Raw genomic sequence first — 19,648 nt, 5'->3', positions numbered from 1 at the left:
AGTTCAGGAACTGAAACCGCGATCTTGCAAGCAACACACCTAACCACTAGGCCATGCTCCCTTGACATTGATTTATAGTGCTGTTATACAGTACAAAAAAAAAAAAGGGGGTTCGGTGGAATTTATTTTGGACTATTTTCTTGCCAATAATAAATATATTAATGAAATCTTTGTAATACAGTCTAATGGTACTGTCCATCCATCCATCCGTCCGTTCGTCCGTCCGTCCATCTAGCCATCCATCGGTATTGGTGTGTTTACGTCCGCGTAACTTAGAGGTTCCGCAAAAGAAACCGATAAAGTAAGTACTAGGCTTAAGAAATAAGTCTTGGGATCAATTTGTTCGACTAAAAGTTCTTCAAGGCAATGTCCCAGCATGGCCGCTGTCAGATGACTGGAACCAGGTAAATGAATGAGCGAATAGGCTCAGACCTGGCCTTGTGACTGCGCCTCTAACGAACAATTCGGAACAAAAGCCGGATAATCAGTTGACGCCAAACAAAAACCAGATCTTTTCCTTTTGAACGGCAGTTTCCAGCACAATGTCTAGTTAACGAAACACTTTAAAACTTCGTATACTGGTAGAATGTGTCAAAATTAAACATTTTTTTCTCTTGGCTTTCTTGAGAAAATTGTAATTTGTTTGTTTAATGTAGTTTAATTTTTCGAATTTTAACCAATCCTATGCTCTCTTTTGAACTAAAATCATTTGCTGCGTCTAAAACTGAGACACTACCCCTAACCCTAACCCTAACCCTAATTTTTTTTTTCTTAATTGTTAAATTAATTTAATTGTTACGCATGTAAAAAAAAAACGAAATCAATGGAAAATGATTTAAACAATAATTAAGAAAAAAAAATTAGGGTTAGGGTTAGGGTTTGGGGGGAGGGTTAGGGTTAGTTACAGGATGTTGTTTCAGTTTTAGACGCAGCAAATGATTTTAGTTGAATGGAGGTAATCGATTGGTTAAAATTGCCGAAATGCTCGGATTTTCAGACGAAATATCTTACAAACTATAGAATTTTCTCAATAAAGCCAAGAAAAAATGATGTTTTATAAACACATTCTACCAGTATACGAAGTTGAAAAGTGTTTAGTTCAAAAGGAAAAGATCCCAAAAACCTTTCATCCAACATCTACATTTTTGCAATATATTCATTGCAGCAATCACAGGTATGTTTTCTTTATCTACCTTTCATTTTGAATTACTCTGTACAGCCACAAGGTACTGCCATTGTCCTGAGTATATGAAGGCGCATGGCTCAGTAGTTAGAGCGTTGGGATTACAATCATGAGGTAGTGAGCTCGATTCCTGGACTGGGCTGTGTTGTGTTTTTGAGCAAGACACTTTATTTCACGTTGCTCCAATTCACTCAGCTGCAGAAATGAGTTGCAACGTCACTGGTGCCAAGCTGTATCGACCCCTTTGCTCTTCCCTTGGATAACATCGGTGGTGTGCAGAGGGGAGGCTGGTATGCATGGGTGACTGCTGGTCTTCCATAGACAAACTTGCCCAGACTTGTGCCTTGGAGAGGAACTTTCTAGGTGCAATCCCATGATCATTCGTGACCGAAGGGGTTTTTTACTCTTTACCCTTTGTCCTAAGTAAGTCTTTAAAAATCTTCCCGGCAAAGGCCAATACAGCTTGGCACCTGTGATGTCGTAACTCATTTCTACAGCTGAGTGAACTGGCAACATGAAATAAAGTGTCTTGCACAAGAATACAACCCACAGCCTGGTCCGGCAATCGAATTCACTACCTCATGATTGTGATCCCGACGCACTAACCACTGAGCCATGCACCTTCACTGTATGGTTATACTCAACCAGTATCTAGCACCCCCTGCAGCTCCATGGAGGTTACAAACACTTTGACTAGTCTTTCCTTCCTGGCTCTTCTGGAAACAGCCCAGGAATAGCCAGAGGTGGTTAAGTTACAGTTTTCTCTGTCATACCGTCGAACAAAGACTAAAAGACAGAAAACAAAACAATAACAAGCTAAAAACAAAAAATAGTAGCCATAGTACTTCCGAAAAGTACCGTATTATTGTACGACCATAGAGTACTGTCCCGTAGTAGTGTCTTAAAGTACTACCTTATAGTACTGTTCATAGATATGCATGGCAGAGAGGAAAATATGAATAAATAAGAGAAAACAAAGAAAATTGGGCTGTCATACACCAATAATGATGATGATGATGATGACGACGATGAAGATGATAAAGATAGTGATGAAGATGATGACGACATTGATGATGGCAACGATGTAGACGATGATGAAGATGATGATGATGATGACGACGACGATGATGACGAAGAGATGATAATAATAATAATAATAATAATAGTAATACTACTACTACTAATGATGATGATGATGATGATGATGATGATGATGATGATGATGATAATAATAATAATAATAATAATAATGATAATAATAATAATAATAATAATAATGATAATAATAATGTTCACTGCTAGTGAACCGCTGACACCATAATACATCTCCACCGTTAGAAGTTGTGCAAAGACAAGAAGAAGAAGAAGAAGGAGAAGAAGAAGGAGAAGGAGAAGAAAGAAGAAGAAGAAGAAGAAGAAGAAGAAGAAGAAGAAGAAGAAGAAGAAGAAAGAAGAAGAAGAAGATGGTGGTGATGATGAGGGCGATAATGTTGATGATGATGACGTTGGTGGTGGTGGTGGTGATGATGATGATGGCAGTATTGTTGTAATTATTGTCGTTGTTGTTGTTACAGGTGTCGATGGCGGGGGTTGTATACCAAGTTTATCAAGAAGATGGTAAAAGGTAATGCACGAAAGTATTGGAGCCATCCATTATGTTTTATAGCCTGTCTTTTATACGCAACAGCTGACATTTAAGGCCGAATTCCATTTAGGCTGATCACAGAAACAACAACAACAACAATACAGGGACTCTTTTGCAAGGTTACCTGATATGCTAGAAATAGCAGTTAAATAAATATTTATTCTGTATTTTAAGTCATTTATAAAGAAATGTGAAGGAAAATTATGGTGGTGGTGACGTTGACGGTGGTAATGATGATGGTGATAGTGATGATGATGATGATGACGGTTGTGGTGGCGGTGGTGGTGATGTTGTTGATGATAATGATGATGATGATCATGATGGTGATAGTGGTGGTGGTGGTGATGATGATGATGATGATGATGAGGATGATGACGGTTGTGGTGGCGGTGGTGGTGATGATAAGGATGATGATGATGATGATGATGGTGATAGTGGTGGTGATGGTGATGATGGTGGTGGTGGTGCTGATGATGATGATGGTGGTAACGGCGGTAATAGTGGTGTTGAGAGTGATGCTGATGATAGCAATGATGATGACGAGGAGAATCAGGGTGATGATGATGATGACGACGTTGATGACAACGATGATGATAATGATGACGTTGATGACGATGATGATGATGATGGTGATAGTGGTGGTGGTGGTGATGATGATGATGGTGATGATGGTGGTGACGGCGGTAATAGTGGTGTTGAGAGTGATGCTGATGATAGCAATGATGATGACGAGGAGAATCAGGGTGATGATGAGGATGATGATGATAACGATGACGTTGATGACGACGACGATGATAATGGTGGTAGTGGTGGCCGTGGTAGACACCAGTATCGACATCGTTATCATCATCATCATCATCATCGTCGTCATCATTTTACACCAAGACTCCTGAGAACTTTTAAACACACACACAAGCAAGCGCGCCCAATAATGCCAAACTTTTCCTATACACACGTTCTTGAGATTGACAAACCTTGTTCCTTCATTACGGAACAGCGGTAAATTAAGAATTGTGAATTAATCTGACAAGGAATACAAGAAATTTAATTGTAGAATCAATATCAGGAGTTATATGGTGAAATATCTTGGAGAATGTTAATTCCTCTGCGCCAAATTCCTCGTTAGTAACGACCGTCTTCGCAATTATTACAAGAGCGTTCAGTTCATTTAGTGTCCTCTTGCATTTAACCAATTCTGTTCTTCGATATGTATGTACACAAATATATCTATAAATATCTCTCTCCTTCTCTCTCTTCATCTCCCCTCTCTCTTCTTCTCCCCCCTCTCTATCTATTTATCTATCTGTCGATCTATCTCTAGATATTCCATGGTATTTCATTTTATGACTGGTTTTTATTGGTGATTATTAATTTACTTTCGGTTTTATTTTATTCCTTTAACGACCAGCAACTGTATACCCCAATATACAGTATATATATGCATATACTCTTTTACTCTTTTACATGTTTCAGCCATTTGACTGCGCCATGCTGGAGCACCGCCTTTAGTCGAGCAAATCAACCCTGGGACTTATTCTTTGTAAGCCCAGTACTTATTCTATCGGTCTCTTTTGCCGAACCGCTAAGTGACGGGGACGTAAACACACCAGCATCGGTTGTCAAGCAATGCTAGGGGGACAAACACAGACACACAAACACATACACACATATATATATATATATACATATATACGACAGGCTTCTTTCAGTTTCTGTCTACCAAATCCACTCACAAGGCATTGGTTGGCCCGGGGCTATAGCAGAAGACACTTGCCCAAGATGCCACTCAGTGGGACTGAACCCGGAACCATGTGGCTGGTTAGCAAGCTACTTACCACACAGCCACTCCTGCGCCTGTGGTATATACGTATATATATATATATACGTATATATATACAGGGTGCAGTGAATAAATTGTCATCTGAATTCCGCAAAGATGAAAATAACACTAACATCTCATTTTCAAAAGATATATTTACCAAAATTACTTTAAAATATCTTGAAATACTAAAGAGTAAATTTATTCAATAAAATCGCCATTGGCTTCAACTGTGGCTTCCAGGCTACTCTGGAATCTCTGGCAACTCTTCTGGACGGTTTCCTTATTTAAGTTGGTGAATGTTGCCATAATTTTTGCCTTCAGTTAATCTTTTGTGTTACAAGAAGTTTTGTTGGTCCCTCACTCGACTGCCCCCCACACGTAATAACCATGGGGGTTGCAGTCTGGAGAGTTAGGTGGCCAGATATAAGAGGGGGTGTGATTGCAGAAATTGACAGCCGGGAATGAGCTCTTCTGCTTGTGTAGCATGGTGCAGAATCTTGTTGCCAGACAGGGTCTTCCAGCAGCCATCTCCTTGACCCAGAGCAGCACTACCTCATCCAGGCACTTGATGTAGGCCTCTATGCTGAGTCTGAGGCCATGTGAGATGATGAATGGAGCTATAACGTCACCATGGTTTCTTAAACATTCTCTAGAACAACACTAAGTACAAAACCAAATATATGGCACCCTAGGTATAACACCAACATGAACTTCCAACTTGTCTCTTGAGGTCTCTGGGTGAGACTTGGAGCCAGCTTGTACAAATGCAAAGCAAATTCAAATATAGAATAATAATAATAATAACCATAATAATAACAATAACAATAATAACAACAACAACAACTACAACTACTACTACTAATAATAATAATAATAATGATAATAATAATAATAATAATAATAATAATAATAATAATAATAATAATATAATAATAATAATAATAATAATAATAATAATAATAATAATAATAATAATTAGTAATAGTAATAATAATAATAATAATAATAATAATAATAATAATAATAACAACAAGTGCACTCAGAGAGTGCAAACCTCTGCCAAGGCAACACCAACGTCCTCTTAACGATGAACCAGAGATGATTTTTAAAATGAAAATATCTTAAATAAACTCGACTGCTCTCACAAACGAGAATACTAAAAATGAACCCAACTGCTCTCAAAAATTAAGTAAAAAAAAGAACCCCAAAAAAATAATCCAGAATCTTTGTCCGGTATCTTATCGATCCCAATGGTAGTTATGGAATGTGAAGGTGGCCGTAGAAAGTTTTGTAACAGTAATAAATAGTTTATCCTTATCTAATACAAACCAAAGTAAACAAATGCACCATTCAAAATAGTTTCAAAGGCGGAGGTAATAATAGTAAGTGCTACTCAGGAATTTTTAAATGAATATTATGAGACCTTTTGGTTTTCTTTTCTCTTGAATTCCGGCCTTTCTTTAGTATTCCTGTTGTTTTAGATCGATGTATAGATGTATGTATATATATATGTATGTATAATATACTCTTTACTCTTTTACTTGTTTCAGTCATTTGACTGTGGCCATGCTGGAGCACCGCCTTTAATCGAGCAACTCGACCCCGGGACTTATTCTTTTGTAAACCCAGTACTTATTCTATCGGTCTCTTTTTTACCGAACCGCTAAGTAACGGGGACATAAACACACCAGCATCGGTTGTCAAGCAATGCTAGGGGGACAAACACAGACACACAAACAAACACACATACATATATATATATATGACAGGCTTCTTTCAGTTTCCGTCTACCAAATCCACTCACAAGGCATTGGTCGGCCCAAGGCTATAGCAGAAGACACTTGCCCAAGATGCCACGCAGTGGGACTGAACCCGGAACCATGTGGTTGGTTAGCAAGCTACTTACCACATAATATATATATTATAAATGTATGCTAGTTATTTAATTTCTAAACGGTTTTGCTGCCGTTTGTTTATGTAGTTTGATTTCTTTATCCATCAGTTTCTACTAAGATAAAGACGCGAGTAAAATTAAGAATAGAGAAACAAAAATAGAATTTTGGAAACAGATTAAAGGGAGATAATTGAGAAAGACTTGAAAGTGAACTTAAGATCGTAATCATGTAAAGTAAATATAACAAATAATCTAGAACCCTTGTCTGATACCGGATCTATCCCAAAATCTAATCAGTTCGTGCCAGTCACGAGGCCAAACATCCCTAAAAATTCCATCTGAATCCATCCTGCAGTCCTTGAGATATCTCGTCCACGGACAAACACACAAACAAACACGACTGGAAACAACACCTCCGCCTTCGCTAATACCACTAGTAATGATGATATCAATAAAAATAGTGGAATTCTAAAGTTCTGACATGTATACACATGCACCAGTCAAATAAAATTTTGCGATAGTATTCGTCTTGGCGCTTAACCAAAATTTCTGTTTCTTTCTATGTTAAACACAGTGTGAATGAAATTGTTGATGTGACGTTCACCTGGCAACTGTTCCAGAAGTTTGATATTCAAATCATCAAACACCACATTCTTTAGAGCTAAAATGGCACGGGTTTTCAGCCAACCGTGGTCTGTAAACTGATTCCTCAGGTTAGGAAACGCCTTATTCATTATTTCTTTTAAATCAGATACCATGTGTCCAAAAAGCGAGCTTACCTGGCCATCCTTCTCGTCAACCGAAGTGCCATTACCAACGTCCAACAATTGCTTTGAAAAGGTTCTGTCTGTATCATCACCACTGAGTTACAGTCTCATGTTGGTTGTGAGTCTCAGCTTTTGCACACTGCTCCATAGGTAGGACGACTTTTTAATGACATTTACCTCATCAGCACTTGTCCCCTTTAGAACCACCGGAAGGGCTTGTCTAAAGTGTCCTGCGAACAAAACTGTGGCACCTCCCATGAGCCTTGTGTCGTGTCTCAGATCCTGAAAGGCCATGTCAAGAGCTTCAAAGGAAACCTTATGGTCCATTGTCGCCTCATCCCAGATGGTCAACCTGCATTCACCCAGAAGTTTGCCTTTTATATAACCATGACTGATGTTGCAGTTTACCTTCTCTTAATAATAATATCTGTCAAGAAAAGAGGGAGGCCGTGGACTTTTACAACTGGCAATAATAATGAAGATTGCTACAATTGGCCTAGACACCTACCTGAACAACTCTGATGACTGGATGCTAAAACTTGTCTCAAAACATGAAAACAAGAAAGCATCATACTCAGTAACAAAACAGGCAAAGGAATATTTAAGTGAATTCCGAATACAACAAATTTCGGAATTAGAGATAGACATACAAGAAACAAGCACAGAAAAAGCTAGGCGCATGAAAACCCATGCCAAAACTGCGGCCTTAGATATTCTGAATGATAAATGGCAAGAAAAACCTCTCTATGGCAAATACCCAATGAGAGCGAATAATGCAGATATTGACAAAGCCCTGACCCATCAATGGCTAATGGCCTCTGGCTTAAAATCTGAAACAGAAGGGCTTATCATAGCAGCTCAAGATCAATGCCTACCAACAAGGAACTACCAGGCCAACATATTAAAGAACGGCAGTAGCCCAACATGTCGCGTATGTCAGCAACAAAATGAAACCATTGATCATGTTGTCTCGAAGTGCAGTCTTATAGCGCCTACAGAGTATCTCAAGAGGCATGATAGAGCTGCACAATATTTTCACTGAGTAATTTGCAAAAACCTGGATTTGCCCCATGAAAAAAACTGGTGGGAACACAAACCACCTCCAGTGCTTGAAAATGACCACATCTCACTCCTCTAGAACTTCACCATTCAAACTGACCATTCAAATAGGCCAGACATCATATTGAAAGACTTCAGACAAAGAACATGCCTCCTCATTGATATGACTGTCCCAATAGATATAAACGTATCTGTCAAGACCTACCAGAAACTGAGCAAATATAAAGATCTTGAAATAGTAATCAGCAAAATGTGGAACCTGAAGACTAAAACAATACCTGTTGTCATAGGTGCCCTAGGAATGATAGCAAAAGGGGCTGATTGCTACCTAACTCAGATACCGGGAAACCCAAAAATGGCAGAAATTCAAAAGATAATGCTCATGGGAACTGCTTATATCCTACGCAAAATACTTCCTATGTAATCTCAAATTTTAAAACAAACATAATTTTCGCATGGCTTTTTTAGATATTCACTAGTACAACACTAAATACAAAACCAAATATATGGCACACTAGGAATAACAACAACATGAACTTCCAACCTGTTGTCTCTTGAGGTCTCTGAGTGAGACTTGGAGCCAACTTGTACAAATATAAAGCAAAAGTCAAACACAGAATAATAATAATGATGATGATGAGAAGAAATCTGGCTGATGCTCCTTTCCCTCTTACCTCTTGCACAAAGAACACGTGTACATGCCTCCGCTCTAGCATTTTAACACTCTTACCAGATGTGCCTTTCATTGTTCCTACATTGACTGTGACTGCTTCAAAGATGTGGACTTGAAAGAAAGAGTGATTTGTAAGCTGGAGGCAAGTGTACTGTTTCCAGCACTTGGAAACAAGGTTTGTGCGAAGGGTGCCTGCAGGCAGCGGGCTCTTGCAGACACACTCCAGTGTCACTTTGATGGCATGCACTGCTCTCTCACTCAATAATAATAATATTTATTTCTTTATTAGCCATAAGGGCCGACAAAATTAAGATTGGACATTACAAGACATAAAGGACAAAGTGGGGTTACTTTTAAAAAGTCATGTAAAAAGTCCATAACAATTAATAATAATAATAATAATAATAATAATAATAATAATAATAATAATGATAATAATAATAATAAGAAGAAGAAGAACACTTTCCATACAATAACCATCAGAGCATCACAACAAATCACAGCACATACCCAAGGCACACAGAGCTGCGCTCGGTAGTGAAGTGAAAGCACGCTATAAAAATAAAACTACTGAATAATAATAATAATAATAATAATAATAATAATAATAGCACTCAGCGCAAACCTCTGCTATTGCAACATCGACGTACTTTCAACGATTAGCCACAGAGGATTTTTAAAAATAGAATATCTGAAATAATCTTGACTGCTCTCGCAAACGAGAATACTAAAAATGAACCCGACCACTCTCAAAAATTAAGTAAAAAAAGAACGGAAAAAATAATCCAGAATCCTTGTCCGGTACCGGATCAATTCCTAAATCTAATCAGTCCATGCCAGTCACGAGGCTAAACATTCCCGAATGTTTCATCTGAATCCATCCAGCGGTTCTTGAGATATCTTGTCCACGGACAAGCAAACACACACGACTGAAAAGCAATACCTCGTCCTTCGCTAAAGTTAAGATAATAATAATAATAATGGTAATGATGATATCAATAATAATTGCAGCGTGGAACGTGTTTGTAAGCCATTTAAGAAACACACAAAAGCCGTTCGATTCACTTCAACATTTAAGTTTAATTTGTCAAAATATTTTCGTCGCTATAAGACCGCGACCTGTTCACTGACAAAAAATCCGTGCTGCATCAATAATATTAATAATATATATATTTATATATTGTGAGGTATACTAGCCATCTGAATATGGCTAACCACTAAGGGTGGGTGTTACTGTAGCTTTTAGCCCCAGGAGAACATCATCTCCAGCTGGCTTTAGGCACACTTTCTGTGCCCTTATGGTATTTGCAAAGGGTGATTGTCGTACGCCGACGACAGGTCAATACCTAGAAACTGCGGTCCAGTGCTCATCACTTAGGTTCACGACAGAGGGATGACCTCCCTTTTCAAATACCATAAGGGCACAGAAAGTGTGCCTAAAGCCAGCTGCAGACGATGTTCTCCTGGGGCTAAAAGCTACAGTAACACCCACCCTTAGTGGTTAGCCATATTGAGATGGCAAGTATACCTCACATTGTCGTGCAGTTACTGTTTACATCTCGTTCAGAGATTTATTATTGCTATACGTCCGGTCATAGACTGACCAATGGTTTCACATCCATAAAGCGCTTAACTTTATGGATGCGAAACTATTGGTCATTCTATGACCGGATATAGACTGGACTGCATATAAAAATACTACTACACAGTATACTTCTTTTTCAGATGCATGATATACTAACGATGTGTGTGTGTGTGTATGTAATGAATACTGGGAATGGACATGGACAAAATAATGGAAACACCTTAAAATTTCAAACAAATTTATTTTAATATGAGGTAGGACCACCTTTGGCAGTATTTACAGCTTCAATTCTATGAGGTATGGACTCGTACAAAGCTTGAATTGTATCCAAAGGAATTTTTGTCCATTCTTCAGCTAAAACAGTCTCTAGTTCTTGTAGTGATGATTTATTTATTTTTCTATTTATTTATTTAAGAGCCCTTTTCAAGCCTAGCCAGGCTCATGGGCCCGGTTTTCCCGGTTTCTATGGCGTATGTGTTCCCTCCAGCTGGACGGGACGCCAGTCCATCGCAGCATTACTCAAGAAACAGGAAGAAAGAGTGAGAGAAAGTTGGGGCGAAAGAGTACAACAGGGGTCGCCACCCACCCCCTACCGGAGCCTTGTGGAGCTTTAGGTGTTTTCGCTCACTAAACACACACAACGCTCAGTCTGGGAATCGAAAGCGCGATCCTCCAACCGCGAGTCTGCTGCTCTAACCACTGGGCCATTGCGCCTCCCTTGTAGTGATGATGGTGGAGGATATCGACTCCTTACTTGTTTTTCTAAAATGCACCATAAATGTTCAATAATATTGAGATCTAGTGACTGTGGTGGCCAGATAAGATGTTTAACGTCACTAGAATGTTCCTCGTGCCATTCAGTAACAACTTTAGCTGTGTGAATTGGTGCATTATCATCCTGAAAGATTGCGTTTCCCTCCGGAAACAGTTCCGCAACCATAGGATGAATTTGATCAGATAAGATGCTTAAATAGTCTTGACTATTAATTCAACCATGATGGGAAACCATTGGGCCGGTGGATTTCCAACATGTAGCCCCCAGATCATCACAGATCCTCATCCATGTTTAACAGCTAGAAGAAGGCTGTCTGGGTCAAATGCTTCTTTTGGCCGTCTCCACATATATATTCAGCCGGTGGTTGGAAATAAGGTAAAGGATGACATGTCCGAGAAAATAACATTCTTCCACTGCTCTAGGGACCAATTCTGTAGGTTTTTACTTCACTCTAAACGATTCGCAACGTTTGTTTTTGAAAGTAGTGGTTTGCTGATTGCTGTCCTACCGTGAAATCCGGTTTTGCGCAGCTCCCGGTGAACATTTTTTGTGGAAACTGTGTTCTCGAGGTGGTCATTAAGCTCTGCAGTAACTTTGGGGGTTGAACTTTTGTTATCCTTTCTAACAATTCGCTTAAGATTCCAACGGTCCCTATCTGAAATTTTTGGTTTTCTTCCAGAGTTTTTTTTCGACAAGGAGGTTTTTTTCCCCTTTCTCAAAGGCTGTCATTACTTTCGAGACAGTACTACTTGACACAGCAAACATTTCGGCTGTTTTTGTTATGCTAGTGCCTGCCATACAAGCACCAACAATTTGACCTCTTTGATAGTCTGATAGATCTGTCATTTTAATGAATTTTAATTACCTTTTTCTGATGTTATCTTAAAAGAAACAGCAATTTTAGCAACACATATTAAGCAACACTAATGATAAATAAAAAAACATAAAAATAAGCAAGGTTTTGATGATTTTATAGATATTCCAAAATTATGATGCTATGATGCTAGGTGTTTCCATTATTTTGTCCAACCCCTGTATATATATATATATATATATATATGTGTGTGTGTGTGTGTGTGTATGGATGGATTGATGGATGGATGGATAGATGATAATAATCTACTCGGCCGATGGTCGGAAATTAGGTAAAGGATGACTCATCCGAGAAAATAACATTCTTCCACTGTTCTAGGGACCAATTCTGTAGGTTTTTACTCCACTCTAAACGTTTTGCAACGTTTGTTCTTGAAAGTAGTGGTTTTCTGATTGCGGCCCTCCTGTGAAATCCGGTTTTGTGCAGCCCCGGTGACAATAATAATAATAATAATAATAGTAGTAGTAGTAGTAGTAGTAGTAGTAGTAGTAGTAGTAGTAGTAATAATAATAATAATGGATGGATGTATTCACACATACATATATGTATCTTTGTCTTTGTGCCCCGCCACACCGTTATTGGTTTATTTACGTCCCCGTAATTTTGCTGTTCAGTAAAAGAATCTGATAGAATAAATGCAAGGTTCAAAAAGGAAAATAAGCAGTAAGATCGATTTTATCGATTAAACCTTTCATGGCTGCAGTCAAATAACGGAAACAAATGAAAGAAAAAAGAGCTAATTTGAGAAAAGGGTAGAAATCTTGTATGAAGGGACAATGGATTATACGAGAGGCGGGGCTCTGAAAAGTTCCTGGTTTTTGGTAAAAGAAAATATATGAGGATCAGTTAATTATGACTTTATTCAACATATTCCCTTCCCAGATTCACACACTTATTGCATCGGTCTGTCAGGTTTTCTAAGCCCTGTAACAGAACTTGGAAGGTTGGGTCTTCAACCCGGCCTTTCGCGACAACATATTCATGATTTTATCAACTCTCCATAGAAGGTCAAACAGGAACTTGTTTTCTGATCTTTTTTCAGCTCAAAACTAAATAAGCCGGAAAATGAAAAATGTGCAAATTGTGTCTCTTCATAGCTCTTCCTAATTTACTAAATACCATTGATATAGTAAATTCATCATTATCATCATCGTCGTTTAACGTCCGCTTTCCATGCTAGCATAGGTTGGACGGTTCAACTGGGGTCTGGGAAGCCAGAAGGCTGCACCAGGCCAGTCAGATCTGGCAGTGTTTCTACAGCTGGATGCCCTTCCTAACGCCAACCACTCCGTGAGTGTAGTGGGTGCTTTTTATGTGCCACTGACACAGGTGCCAGACGAGGCTGGCGAACGGCCATGCTCGGATATATATATATATATAACCAAGAAAAAAGCAACAAGAATGGATCGGTAGATTAGTACAATTCTTGTTGCTTTTTTCTTGGCTATAATCACCCCACATAATTTTATGGTTAATACCATAAAGAATCCTGGTGCATCTAAGTTAAGTACTATATTCATTTGAATTCATTTGAATCTTAATTGTTTTTGCTGAAATTATATATATATAGGGAGAGTTTACGAAAAAAAAACAAAAGACGAAGACAGGTGGTGTACAAAACAAACAGATGTATTAGTATAACGTTCAGGAATAGAAAAAGTCCTTTACGTTTCGAGCCTACGCTCTTCTACAGAAAGGGACACAGAAAAAAAACAAGGAGAGAAAAAATGTGTGTAGTGGCTAACGATCTATCATGGCGACTATATATATATATATATACATATATATATATATATATATAGAGAGAGAGAGAGAGAGAGAGACATCCATGTAACACAGCCCCTTCAGTTTGAAAGGACTTATACAGCTTGTCGGTGATCAAAAACATTCTTACTTCACTTTGGAAAACTTTTGTTAAGTGCTATATCTATATACATAAATATATATACATATATATATATATATATATATATATATATATATATATATTATATATATATATATATATATATATATATTGCTATGACGATCACATTGATGAGTTGCGGACATCTATGTAAGTCATTATGTAAGTGGTAGCAACGAAACTGGTTTGTGATTAATCTGTATATTTTGTATCTTTTCATTTGTCTTGCTAGCTTACGTTCTGGTGTTTGCTGAATTTTCTTGAGAACATTTCTTTCTTAGTGGTAAGACCATAGGGGATCCACTTCTAGCGTAATGGATGTCCACTTAGTGGTCATCCCTCTTATATATATATATATATATATATATATATATATATACATACATACATATATATATACATATATTCATACACACACACGCAGGCACACACACAGACATATATATATAGTGAAGGCGCGTGGCCTAGTGGTTAGGCTGTCGCATTCATGATCAGGGAGTGTAGTGGGGTATGCCCGCCTAGCCAGCGGGGTGGCGTCATTTGATGGCCAAGACAATGCAAAGCGCATTGTGACCAGCGATAAGTAACAACATCTGATAGTCTGGTCACTCACGTGATCATGCGATATATATATATATATATATATATATATATATATACTAACAGTATCGCCTGGTGTTGCTCGGGTTTGTAAGGGAAATAACTATATAAGCATTTTTAGTGAGTTATAGCAAAAAAATGCATTAAAAATGGAATAAAAAATGATGGTAATTTTTTTTTTTAATCGTTGACTCATCGTAGACATTTTTAGAGAGTTACTTCCCTTATATAATAGCAAAAAAATGCATTAAAAATGGAATAAAAAATGATGGTAATTTTTTTTTTTAATCGTTGACTCATCGTAGACATTTTTAGAGAGTTACTTCCCTTATATAATAGCAAAAAAATGCATTAAAATGTAAAAAATTACGGTAATTTTTTTTTAAATCGTAGACTCATCATAGATGCGCGCGCTAATACCCAGAAGGGCTCGATATGAATCACGACTATAAGATACCCGGTTTTGGTTAAACTGCACCCCAAAATGTGGGAGTAGTTAGGAATCTAAATCGTAGGAGACAGACACACAACTTCACTTTTATATATAAAGATTTATGCAACAACTAAAACATTCGGTTGTGCAAATTGTTTGCACAGGAAACCTGCCCTGTGTGGCGGTTTTTGCCGTTTTTGTGGATCTGTTTCAGCTTTTTTAGCCATTTCTCTTTTGGTGTCTTCAAGCCATGAAGTCGTTGTTCTAAAAGAACGCTGGTCTCCTTGACAACGCTTTACGACGTTGATTTCCTTACACTCCCTACCCCACAGCTTCACGAGGGAGGGAAGAAGGGGGAGAAGCAACACAGGTGCAGGTGTGAGCATGGACGCCAACTCCGCTGCCAATTAAAAAAATATGCGTTAAAATGGAAAAAAATGATGTTAAATTATTTTTAAAATCGTAGACTCATCGTAGACACGCGCTAATACCCAGACGGGCTCGATATGAATCACGACTATAAGATACCCGAATTTGGTTAAACTGCACCGCAAAATGTGGGAGTAGTTAGGAATCTAAATCGAAGGGAACAGACACTCACACAACTACAGTTTTATATATATATAGATATATATATATATCTTTCTCTCTTTTACTTGTTTCAGTCATTTGACTGCGGCCATGCTGGAGCACCACCTTTAGTCGAGGAAATCGACCCCGGGACTTATTCTTTGTAAGCCCAGTACTTATTCTATCGGTCTCTTTTGCCGAACTGCTAAGTGACGGGGACATAAACACACCAGCATCAGTTGTCAAGCAATGCTAGGGTGACAAACACAGACACACAAACACAGACACACACATACATATACATATATATATACATATATACGACAGGCTTCTTTCAGTTTCCATCTACCAAATGCACTCACAAGGCATTGGTCGGCCGGGGCTATAGCAGAAGACACTTGCCCAAGATGCCACGCAGTGGGACTGAACCCGAAACCATGTGGTTGGTAAGCAAGCTACTTACCACACAGACACTCCTGCGCCTATATATATATATGTATATATATATATATATATATATATATATATATATATATATATATATATATATATATACATATATACATATATACATTATACATATATACATATATACATATACATATATACATATACATATATATACATATATACGACAGGCTTCTTTCAGTTTCCATCTACCAAATGCACTCACAAGGCATTGGTCGGCCCGGGGCTATAGCAGAAGACACTTGCCCAAGATGCCACGCAGTGGGACTGAACCCGAAACCATGTGGCTGGTAAGCAAGCTACTTACCACACAGCCACTCCTGCGCCTATATATATATATGTATATATATATATATATATATATCTATATATATATATATATATATATATACATATATACATATATACATATATACATATATACATATATATATATTATAACATATATATATATATATATATATATATATATATATATATATATATATATATATATATATATATATATATATATATATATATATATATATATGTTATACATACAGAAGAGTCAACCAATTCGTCCGTATAGACAATATGTACCTAATGTGCTTGCGGACAGAAAAAAAAGGGCAGCTGTCCATAGTGTTGCTATTATGTTAAACTGTCGTATGTCCAAATTTGGCCAAATGCGTTATTTTTCAATATTTAATTTTGCTTGTAATAGCCGGTTCTTTTGGTCAGACTATCTTCAGATAGTCCTAGCTGCTTCAGATGCCAAGATATGAAAATTGTCAGAGTATAGTAGAACAGTTTAGAATTTTTCAAAAATGTACTAAGTCCCACATATGACAGTTTTGCAAGAATATTTCTGCCTGAAAATATCATACAGGCATGGAGTTAGGATTTTATGCCCCCAACAAAGTATTACTGTTAAGCTGAATCTGTTGCTAATGTAAAAAGAAATGGAATGGAGAGACTTTGTTTTCCGAAAAAGCAACGTTTTAGATTTACGACACTTTTGCATAATAGCATTATATATATATATACTCTTTTTACTCTTTTACTTGTTTCAGTCATTTGACTGCGGCCATGCTGGAGCACCGCCTTTAGCCGAGCAAATCGACCCCGGGACTTATTCTTTGTAAGCCCAGTACTTATTCTATCAGACGTTTTTGCCGAACCGCTAAGTTACGGGCTTCTTTCAGTTTCTGTTGATCAAATTCACTATAGTTGAAGACACTTGTCCGAGATGCCGCAGAATCGGACAGAAACCGCAGCCGTACGGTTGGGAAGCAAGCTTCTTATCCACACAGCTACAACTGCACCAAAGCGGTAAAAGAACGCAATCACAGCAGCAGCAATAGCACCAACAACAACAGCAACAACAATAGTGGAGGCGCAATAGCCTAGTGGTTAGGGCAGCGGACTTGCCGTCGTGAGAATGCGGTTTCAATTCCCAGACTGGGCATTGTGAGTGTTTATTGAAAAAAAAACACCCAAGCTCCACGAGACTCTGACGGGGTGGGGTGGAACCCCGCTGTACTCTTTCACCACAACTTTCTCTCATTCTTTCTTCCTACTTCTGCCACAAAGCAGAGGAACCATGGTGTAACCCACTATGGGGTGGTAAACTTTCAGACCCTAGTCTAGATTGCGAATCCTCTGTACCCCAGGATGGTTCACCTCTCCACCTGTTAAAAGCCACCGTTTACGGAATGAGGATAACAACGTAGCTTTCACGCCCGTGCAACCGCCAGTCTATCGCGTGTGGTGGGTGAATCTTCAAGTTGCCACACGCATTCTTAGTAGCTTAGAGTAGCCTCGAATTAGAGATTATTCTTTGTGGCTAATGGCGTGAGTCCTGATTGGAAGAAGAAGAAGAAGAAGAAGAAGAAGAAAAAAGAAGAAAAAGAAGAGAGGAGGAGGAGGAAGGAGGAGGAGAAGAAGAAGAGAGGAGGAGGAGGAGGAGGAAGGAGAAGAAGAAGAGAGGAGGAAGGAGAAGAAGTAGAAGGAGGAGGAAGGAGGAGAAGAAGAAGAAGAAGAAAAAGACGAAGAAGAAGAAGATGAAGGAGAAGAAGCAACAACGATATTAAAAAGAAGAACAACAACAATAAGAACAACAATAACACTTACGTATGAGATCCGGGGAGCCATTGGCATAAAACACCTCGATATTCCTGGAATGGAAACCGTTGCGACGCAACATATTGTAGATACTTCGGAGGTTGGTCTTGTGTTCCATCTTCAAAGCAAACCGGTTCCATCCGCCAGAGAGCAGTACCGCCCAGTCACAAATCTCCATGGGTCGGCAACGCGATGTAGTAAGGTGACGCCGTTTTTGACCCAAACTTGTAGTCAGGTCACATCGCTTTGTATTGATTTTCAAAGGGTCGCACGTTAACCCGGACGTCTCCTTGTCAGGGAGGAAACGTGGACAGGAAGCAGAAAACCCTGGAATGTCTGTATAACAGTACAGTTGTGCTTCCTTGCTGTTGGCATGGGAACGTCTCTCGTGGAACACCGTTCGCTCAACGGTTGGTATAAAACTGATCTCACATCGGCGAACCAAATCTGTGTGAGCAGATTTTGGCCCCAGTTCGTTCCTACACCGACGTCTGATTGCTAGGGATACGCAATCTCCATCTGGAATAGAAAATAATAAAATAATAAATTTTAAAACGTAACTAACCTATTGTTATTATTATTACTATTATCATTATTGAGTGAGAGAGCAGTGCATGCCATCAAAGTGACACTGGGGTACAAATATACGAAGCCCAATATACCCATCATGACTACCCGTCTGATAAAGGTGCACCAGGCACATTCATCACAACCATATGCGTGCGACATGGTGATCTCATATCGAGATAGACCGAACATGACCTTGTAGGTGGGGCCCAGTTAGAATTTTCTTCAGGTCGAGTATCTCATCCCACTCAAAAGGTCCCTGAATAAGGGCTGTTTCAGGATGTTGAACGAAGCAGCCATGTTTCCAGAGGTGAATTATCCAAACCCCAAAGAATCCCTCTCAACACATGGCTATGATGCTCCCCGACTACTGCTTGAGATCAGAGATGGACATATCGTCAGCCACTAAGGGACATGCTCAACTGGTTAAGGTCAAACAACTGACAAGCAAATCTGTGGTGTTGAGCTGAATATTTGCTGCAGCCCATCTTTTATACCAAGACAAAACAATGTACATGATAACACTTCCAATCAGTTAAGATCAAAACCATGAGAGCCTCTGCCTGGTACTGCATCAGGGCATTATCATCATCATCATTATTATTATTATTATTATTATTATTATTATTATTATTATTATCGATAAAAATGATACCAGTTGAACACTGGAGTCTCTGAATTTGCTGGCTATATGCCGAAATTTGAAACTACTACTACTACT

The 19,648-nt window shown here is 38.5% G+C and overlaps 1 protein-coding gene across 1 annotated transcript in view; it reads right to left on the bottom strand.

Annotated features, from left to right (window-relative positions):
* Nucleotides 1-18,925, bottom strand: part of LOC115231014 — a gene marked incomplete at its 5' end in the record, with an annotated part of 37,292 nt that extends 18,367 nt beyond the window's left edge. The window contains one exon of the mRNA XM_029801107.2: nucleotides 18,370-18,925. Within this exon, the coding sequence (XP_029656967.2) occupies nucleotides 18,370-18,925 (556 nt within the window). The remainder of the gene's footprint in view (nucleotides 1-18,369) is intronic.
* Between the last annotated feature and the right edge of the window lie 723 nt (nucleotides 18,926-19,648).

This window comes from Octopus sinensis, unplaced genomic scaffold (genome assembly GCF_006345805.1).
Source record: "Octopus sinensis unplaced genomic scaffold, ASM634580v1 Contig17158, whole genome shotgun sequence".
NCBI lineage: Eukaryota > Metazoa > Mollusca > Cephalopoda > Octopoda > Octopodidae > Octopus > Octopus sinensis.
The sequence above is the reverse complement of the archived record's forward strand: the minus strand, read 5'-3'. Positions and strand labels throughout refer to the sequence as shown.